This window comes from Trachymyrmex septentrionalis, unplaced genomic scaffold (genome assembly GCF_001594115.1).
Source record: "Trachymyrmex septentrionalis isolate Tsep2-gDNA-1 unplaced genomic scaffold, Tsep1.0 scaffold211, whole genome shotgun sequence".
In the NCBI taxonomy this organism is placed as follows: Eukaryota; Metazoa; Arthropoda; class Insecta; order Hymenoptera; family Formicidae; genus Trachymyrmex; species Trachymyrmex septentrionalis.
Genome location: NW_017305299.1, coordinates 379,746 through 389,389, shown reverse-complemented (window position 1 = coordinate 389,389; position 9,644 = coordinate 379,746). Strand labels below are relative to the sequence as shown.

Genomic DNA, 9,644 nt, shown 5'->3' with positions numbered 1-9,644 from the left:
CTTAATTCTAATCTGGTTTAACTACAAACATCCTTTTTATATTTTTATAAGGAATACTATCATGTCATGAGAAAAAAACGCTACAGCGTATTTATCTTGTTTTAATTCTAAGAATATTCTATAAATATATAAAGCTTATCTGAGTCAACACAGGATGTACGAGTATGATAATTCAATTTATTAAAGAGATACATATATGTATACATTTATAAATTTATTCATTGGAGCCTGGTTTGAATTTTTAATTTAATCTAAGAACATTCTTAGAATTCGAAAAAGATGAAGAGTAAAATTGAACCGAGATTAAAGTTATTATTCTTGCTTTGATGAAATCAAGTTTTAGGTATTTGAATATTATATAATATCGGTTAACTATTCGAAATTATTTAATATCAAATAATTGAATACTTACATATTTCCTGAAAAGTACAGGTAGTATCTAAAATACTTGTATAATGTTAAATACTAAATTACATTATTCACAATATATAAATATCTAATATTTAGATTAATCAAATATAGGTATTCGATTAATTACTTGAAACATACGAATAATATCTCAATAATTTCTATAATGTGATAAAATGTGTCAGCAATTTTGTATGATATTTGTATGATCATTTACTATTATAAACATACGAGTAATATATGAATGTAGGAATATACATTTTTTTGAAATGTGCAAGTACTCTCTAAAAGTAAATCAGTGTATTATTACCGACTTCAGTGCTACACTTATAACTGATGTAATCAATAATTAGCGATTATTTACTATCTTTTAGTAATATACTGATTTTTTTATTTTTAGAAGTTATGATTTTTGCAGATTGAATCTTCTAAAAGTGAATCAGTGTATTATTACTGAAAGAAAGTAAATATTCGTTGATGATTACATCAGTTATAAGTGTAGAGTGTAACATTGAAGTCATTGATTCACTTTTAGACAGTAGAAGCAGATGTACTAGACAAATCTAAATATCCATTTACTATGCAAAATTTGTAAGTATGACATTCAAATACTTTAATAATTGTGTTATTCATGTTAATACTATTTTTATAGAGAAAAAGACACTTTTATTTAATTTTTTAGTTACACTCAAGTTAATGATATATAGTAAACGATAATTTATCTAAGATTAATATAAAATACATTGAAATTATTAGGACAAGAAAAATTTATAAAATGGGAAAAATAAAAATTTAAATGAAAAGAAACATTATTATATGACTACTTGAATGTTAAAGTAAACTCTCCTACCTTTACAGAATCTGGTTTTTTCAGATATATTTCAACTTTTCCATGAAGTTTAAATAGTTTGAATTTTCACAGAAAATTTGGAGTATATTTAGATATTATCAGATTCAGAAGTTTCTTTTCATATAAACATGTTTATAAAACACATTCTCCTAACAATCTTATGTTGATTCTGTCCTCATAAATTTACCATGAACACTTCTCTTCCGCTTCATAGACATCCCTTTACAGACTTCTTAAAATCATATTTAAATGATAATCACAAAGATTTTTAACTACGCTCTGCAATATTTTTTGTTAAAAATTTCGGAGTTTATGTTACTCGTTTATTAGGAAGTCCAATACAGAAACATTAATAAAATTTACATTTAATTATGTCCCAGTGAAAATATAATTACTTAAACTTTCTTATATTACACGAAATAAAAGAATAACACTTCAAGGATTAATTTAGGGTATAAGTTTGGTACGGACTTTAAGCCAGGTCTTGACATTGAATTATAAAAACACTTTGGCATACCTATATACTACTAATATAATAGATAAACATCAATTGTCAACAAAAAGATCACGTCAGTCGTGGCGGCAATTGTTTCACAATTTCAATACTTTTTATTTAAGAACAAGTTAAAAACCTCTTACAAAAGATGATATTAATTATAATAAAATTTTAAGTGGAGCTCAATATTTACTGGAGCAGGGGCTCATATGTTATCACCTTTCCCTCTATTGTTTTATTTCCCTTTATTATTATATTTCCTTAATAATCGACATTTACATATTCATAATGCGTAAACAAATCAAAATGTTTATTATCTTAATATTATATTATAACACAATGATTCTAGATGTTTCACAATATTTTTTATGAATAAGCACATCTTTATTATTTCGACAATATAAATAACAAGTAGCGAATAATACAAATACTTGAATAATGTAAATAATATGGACTGGATATTTGGATACATGTTATTATCTATTATATGTTTTGAATAACGTAAATGTCTGTATATATCCGAATAATTATAGATCCCGTTCATTCTATAGCTCTAATATATCCCTACATTATACAGAGTGTCCCATTTTAAAGGATCCACTCAATTATCTTAGAATTGCGTTAAATCGAAAAATATTTCCGACAAAGGTTTTGTGACTTCGAGGGGGATATAAAATGGTACCATTGCTTTGACTTTGAATAACGTTGTCAAGGTTAAGGTAAAGTCACTTTGAATTTTTTTAATGGAACCCCCCATTTTTCATTAGATATTCTTGTAGCTTACCTCAAGAGCTTTCCAAACACTATAATTAAGTTCATTTCCATTAAATACTTTTCGAGTTATAAGACTTGCAAAGCACCGCCAGCATTAGCATTATCCAAGGTGTCCGACCGACAGCTAAAACCTCTGGAATGTTGTTCAGGATCATGATCTGGATAACATTTGTCAAGATCAAAGTCATTGGAGGTTGTTCCTTTTATTTTCACTAAATTTTTACACTAAAAATTCATTTCTATGTAGAAATGAAAACGAGAGGTACAACCTCCAATGGTCCTGATCTTGGCAAATGTTATTCAGGTTATGATCCTAAACAATATTCAAGAGGTTTTAGCCATCGGACGGACACCTCAAGAGACACCCTCTATATATATATATATATATATATGTTAATAATTGCAATCAGTAAATAAAAACTAATTTATTGTTATATTTTTTTTGGAAAATCAGATATGATTTTTTAGATATACATACTAGTTACACCGATTACACGTAATTGTTATTTATCTAATTGCATTATGCTTTGTTTAAAACTTTATACCATAAAATATAATGTAGATGTTTTTTGAGGGGGGGGAGAGAGAGAGAGAGAGAGAGAGAGAGAGAGAGAGAGACGTTTAAGAATATGTATTTTTTTGTATTGCTTTATATTTAGAAGAAGGTTATCTATAACTCGCTCGTGTCACGTTACAAATTAGATAAATAGCTCTAGACATGAAAACATTACAGAAATGTTTAATTTCTCATAATAATAAAGTAACATGTAATTATCGTAATTATCTTCATTAATATTGACGTTCGATGTATTGTATTGCAGACAGCGTCGGGATAACCGTATCTTTATTGAATCATCGTGAGAATGACGCATTTAAACAACGAATAAATTTAGCCCCATTTAATCGCTTAAACATTACTGTGAGAGATGTTCCATCAGATATTTGGTTTATTGTTTTACAAATTCATACATTTCAATACAATGCAACGTTATCTTACGACAAAGCACTACTTGACAAAATGTCGAACAGAAGTTTATTTGGATCAAACATTGGTCTGTACTTCAAAACATATGATATAACAGCTCCAATACAGGTATTTCTGAAGCATAAAAACTTGTACAATCTCGATGCATTGCTCGTGATTGTCACATACGGTCGAAATGGTAAGTACATACAAATAATATATTATATATCTCTATTCTTTTCACACTTTCCTTTTCGAGTAATATTTCTTTATGGAATTAAATTTAACGCTGACACACAATACTGTTTATTAATATAATATAAAATGTATAGCCATGTATATATAAAGACAATTGCAAGAGGATAATATTTACGTGATAAAGATTGAAAAATTATATACTGTATTAAATTAAATAACCGTGTTGATCGCGATAGCACAAATAAATCGCAAATCATACCAAGACGCATTCGATTAATTTGCGGCGCATCTCTATTATCCGTCACGCGTAAATGGGTTAAATAGCTAACCGTTTTCGACGGCGAGCGTAATGACAAAATTGGTCGAGTATCGAGGGAATTCATCAACGTTGTTCATTGGTCGATTGTTGTTCTCTGCAGCGCCGGTACCGGGTGGTTGTAACATGGAATTCGATATCAAAGTATCGCCATATCAAAAACTCTATACAGAAAACGGAATGATATTAGTAGACACGCAGCCAGCTTCAATTCTTTTCTCCAACGGTTCATCGATTTCCTGTGAAAAAAGCCCAGTACAACACAAGATGTACCGTCTTTATCTGCCTAGACAGGATTTTACTTCGGATACATATTTCGACGCGATCACGAGAATGCTGACCGTGCAAGACATTGTGCAGAACGGCGACGAGGTATCTTGTAATATTAGACAGATAAAATTTCAGTCTCATATCGATAAAGATCGATATCATAGAATTGCTATAGCGCTATCGTTATTTTTTATATAATTCTAATATACGCACATAATTGTACGCACCATAATTGTAGCGATCTACAAGCGATCTACTTTGCTAACAGAAGTTGTTAATGCTTATTAACTGTTGATGCATCTTATAATACTGGTCGACAATAATTTGTTAAATGGATTATTTTTATTGATTTTTTTATATGTTATATCTTTTATGCTGATTTTTTTTAAAAATGAAGTTAGAATTTATTCCTACGGCCTTCAATTTTTTAAATTGATGTATCCTTTTTTAGAGACTTATACATTTAGTAACAATAACTCGTCGTATGGAATCTGTTTGTAATTAAAATTATTTATTTTCGTATGAAAATTATTTATTTTATGAATAGAAAATCATGTTAAATTTGGTGACTATTTTTCTATGTATCATTTATTTGTATTTAAACAAAGGAGATAAGTATAGGAATTTTTTAATGTATATTACTAAAAAATTCTGCTTGTCCCAAATTTGACAGATTTTAAATCAGCGCAAAAAATACTGTAAAATCATTTTATAAAATTAATTTAATAAAAGAAAAGTGAAATTGTCACAAAATATCAGTTTATAAAATTTATAAAATTTTTAAATGCATGTTACTAAAAAAACACTGCTTTTCTCATAAATTTATCAAGCAAATTTGAAATTAAGTTAAAAAATACTGTAAAGAACACTCAGATTAATTTAACATTAAAAGAATGAATTTTTTGTCGACCAGTGTAATTCACGATTAAAACATTTAAATTAACATGTTAATAATACATAATTAATAATATTTTTGATAGATACCAGCAGGTACTCTCACGAGTTCTATGAGACGTATCTACAGTGCGTACACCGGCACAGGATCAGTGTATGCCACAGTTGCTATTTATGAAAATTACTCTTCAGCTTACATCCCAATTTTTACATACGCTTGCAGTCCTCTTCTCTATCCGGAAAGTTGTAAAGTTTTAAGTATGTTTTATCTTTTTTAAAACTGTTATTTTATAGCTGAACTAGTACACATTTTTTGTACTCAAAGTAAAATAAGTATATATTTGAAATTTGTCAAAAACATGAAGAAAAATTCTAATACAGAGCAGTAAAAAAACACTTTATATTTCAACATAATGATAACGAATAATATTTGAGTTTTATTTGAAACGATATTTGTTTTTTTTTTTGCATGAAATATAGTTATGTGTACGACGATAGAATAATTATACTTCTTTTTTTAATGAAGTATTGTAAAATGTGATTTCTTTTTAAGCAATAATTATCTTCTATCTTTCTGAACGCATGAATATCTCTCGGATATTATAACTTAACAAAATCACGTATTAAGTGTCTCATGAAAGATTTATATAATTACTTTCCGTTTCGTCATTTTTTTCAGATGACGCATTTGCACATATAATTTGCGCACTGGTCCTGATAATAGGCTGTCTGTCTACTATTATAGGATATAAATACCCTTCCATAGATCGTTCATTACCGAGTTGTATGATGGGTGGTATCTTAGGGTACACTATAGCACTGAGTATCGGTGATTACAGCATCGCAAGTAATCATGCATACATTAATTTTTATCGAAACATTTTAATGAAATCATATACGGAGAATTTTTTCTTAGAGTTTATCCTGAAAATATGATAGTGGAACAGCATTGTATTTCGAAGAATTTTAATGTAAATTTCTCTCGTTCATTAATACAACTACAATAAAGTATAAAATAAGTTTGATTAATTTAACTGAAGTGCATGATAAAAATCTTTAAAATATTATTATATATTGTACCGCAACTACCATATTTTCAGGGTAAATTTTAAAAGAAAATTCTCTCCGTGTATATATTTAATCTCTCTCTTACATTTATCTCTCATACTTTAATTTATCTTTTGAGAAGACGCGCGCGATTTTAATGACTCTTGTCTCTTTCAGTCAACGTTCTGATAGGTTCAATATTTGCTATACTTGCTGCAACCATATCGGCACTTTTAAGTGCTTGTAGGTCGTTACGCAATATATCATTGGGATTCTTATGCGCATGTATCACATACCTCTATGCTCCAGGTACGTACTATATCTTGACCAAAACAAAACCGCGCTTCAAAAATCTGCATGGATTGTAACGATATTGAGTAAAGAATATATTAATTATCTCTTGCCTAAAAAAACTTTTATATTCTTTATTCGAAAATAATTAATTCGACAAATCAGAAATAAAGATCCTAAATGGTTAAGTTGAATTCAGTGCTGAAGTAATTCCGAGGAGTAAACTGACCAAAATTGTGTACACTAATGCCCTATACACTAATACTAACTAATGTCCAGTAATGCCTAATTTTTATGCTCACTTTTATACCCTAATAATGCCCATTAATGCCCTAATAATGCATGATCTCATACCGTTTATTATAATATACGTTTATTATAATATAATTCTCTTAAGTATATATAATGCCCAGTAATGCCCCAAATTTATACCCCGCAATGTTCTCAGCAGTTTACCCCTTGAATAATTCCGTGTGAATTGATATGCTCATATTCAATCTTGCAAACTGCGCGCGGAATTTAATTTTCAATCTTGAAACACAATCGTAACAGAACTAGCACAGTAATATTAAATACAAAAATTAAATTGATAAGCAATTTAATAATATTATAATGCTCATAGGTATCTTACAATTAGAAGATGTTAATAATATGATGCTGATAAGTATCAAACCTGTGAATAATTTTATTGCGAAAAGATTACCTATAATTAATTTACGGCCTAACCATCGCTTTCCAATGCTACAAGTCTCACAGTACTAACGCGTCACAAAATGCAACATAAAATACAATAAACACGAAAGGATAGGGAAACGAAGGCGGGAATCGTAGGTAGCCTCTCCACGCCGCGGTGCTCGCGAAGGGCTGTTGCGAATTATAGGAAAATAATGAAAGCCAGGCTTAAAAGCGGAGGGATAGAGCCGCGCTGCGCCGCCACCCCGAAGTTAGTTCGAGTTTGGCGAAGGGATGAGAGGCGCACAGTCAGTTTCTCCCCGTAGCTTCTATCAATGCTGGCCGCTCATGTGGAAACCTCGCCCGCTGAATCCCCCATGCAGAAGCGGCATGGCGCATTCACATTGCCTCCCACCTTTCTCACCATAACGCCACGGCTACCCTTCGTCTACCCTCGCCCAGGCACAAACGCAAAAATGCGCCCGTCACCGCCGTCGCCACCACGCACGAAATACGCGTGCGATGTTCCAGGGTCTACCCTGTCGACGAGACTCCCACGTCATAGTGTAACCAGCTTGGAAGATTCGCATTTACCTAATTGTGTCCCCGTTTATTTATTCTGCATCGGAACCTATTTAGATTACGCGATGCGTGCATGCGCAACTGCACAGGAGCAGCGATTCGGACCCAATTCTATCCCGTCGACAGATGATCGCGATTGCTATTTACTCTGAGTCGACCGCGTTCACCCCGCACACCAGCGTAAAATGGATGATTATGATGTATCTGGGCGTCTGTTAATTAGACAATCGAAATTTTCACACGCGACAACAACATACAATGAAATTACAGCAATAGAAATATGGGACATTCGATTGTTAATTGGTTTATCACTTCGTCTTGATTCATATTAATGTTTCGGTGATTTGGATCTTATTTTCAATAATATTTCAAACATTTTGACTCGGTTTTCTACTGATATACTATATATATATAACCACCTATCGATTTCTTGTAGCGTGGATGTTTTACGTTTTGGAACACAATTGGTTATTCTGGCTTATGTTCATAAGCCTAATACTTGCCACGACCACACTTCTGATGACAATATCCTATGTTGCTGAAATTATTGCACGTGCGATTTTCGGATCTTATTTCGTAATCGTCGCGATCGATTATTATACTGGAAGTAATTTGAAATACATTATTATTACCATAATCAGGAGGATAACTATACCTGGATTTAATTTAGCGTTCGTGTATCCTCCATTTCAAGGTGCAGGTATGTCTTCGTAGCTTTACTTTATATAATAATTCGATATTATGCTCTATTCATTCTGTTTTTTTTTTTTTTCAGATGTAACTTTGATAATTGTCTGGAGTGTTCTAATAGCAGTACGATTTATTATACAATCGTATGCTTCTTTATGTTGTCAGACAAAATTTAAAACAGAATTAAAACATGATACAGAAACAGTATCTTTACTGTATGACCATCATGATGACTATTCTGCCGAAAGACGTACAAGAAGATCTCGCAACCGGCCTCGGTATTATAAAAGTTATATAATATTATAAACATATAACTAATGCTGCTAATATTGTATGTAATAATTTTGATATCAAACAAATTTTGCAATTTTTTAATATTAATTACTCTATTTAAATTAGTCTATTTAAAATAATTATATAATTTCATTTAATGATAATTAATATCAATCTTTGTTAAAGATTGGTTTAAATCGCAAATCTCAGTTGATATACTTTGTACAAGCTTATATAAATATTATACATACCTGTTTTCCTCTTCGTTCTTCATCAAATATTAAAATATGATATTTTCTTGAAATAGAGCATAAAATTATAACAATGATGCACAACGTTTGTATTGAACGTTTTAATATTCGGATTTCTTTTTTTATATTTTTTTAATATGAAAATTTTATTTTTATTTAATTCACTGCGACGTTTATTTTTATGTTAATATGTGTATATCTAAAATACAAATTCTATTTTTTACGAATTAAAATTTTATGAATTAAAATATAATTAATAATTGTTAATTAAGTTGTGCAGCATTATTATAAATAGTTTATTATAGTTTTTATATATACATATATCTGTTATTTTTTTACTATTTTACAATGTGTTATATAAAAATTTATGTAGCGTGGAAAATAGTATTATGAATAAAGAATGTTGATTTGGCATTAAAATGAAATAACATTTATTGAATCGAGACAGTGACACCTAACAGTGGTTCTCTATTTCCTACTACTTACAATCTTAAAGTTAATCACAGCAACAATATTATCTCATTATTCACAACACTTACATAGATTACTGTCGCAATAATATATTATTCTCATTAATAAATTTGTTAATACTCATACACTGTAGTTGTTATTAGTAATATCATTACAGATAATAAGAAAGACGCGTAACCACTTCCGCGTAACGTTGG

The 9,644-nt window shown here is 30.0% G+C and overlaps 1 protein-coding gene across 1 annotated transcript in view; it reads left to right on the top strand.

The window, feature by feature from the left end:
- LOC108748132 (transmembrane 7 superfamily member 3-like) overlaps nt 1–8,769 on the top strand; it is a 9,564-nt gene extending 795 nt beyond the window's left edge. Inside the window, exons 2-8 of the mRNA XM_018486159.1 lie at nt 3,350–3,691; nt 4,110–4,378; nt 5,257–5,428; nt 5,850–6,017; nt 6,395–6,526; nt 8,199–8,462; nt 8,538–8,769. Coding sequence (XP_018341661.1) covers nt 3,350–3,691; nt 4,110–4,378; nt 5,257–5,428; nt 5,850–6,017; nt 6,395–6,526; nt 8,199–8,462; nt 8,538–8,758 — 1,568 coding nt within the window. The 3' untranslated portion in view covers nt 8,759–8,769. The remainder of the gene's footprint in view (nt 1–3,349; nt 3,692–4,109; nt 4,379–5,256; nt 5,429–5,849; nt 6,018–6,394; nt 6,527–8,198; nt 8,463–8,537) is intronic.
- Nucleotides 8,770–9,644: the final 875 nt, after the last annotated feature.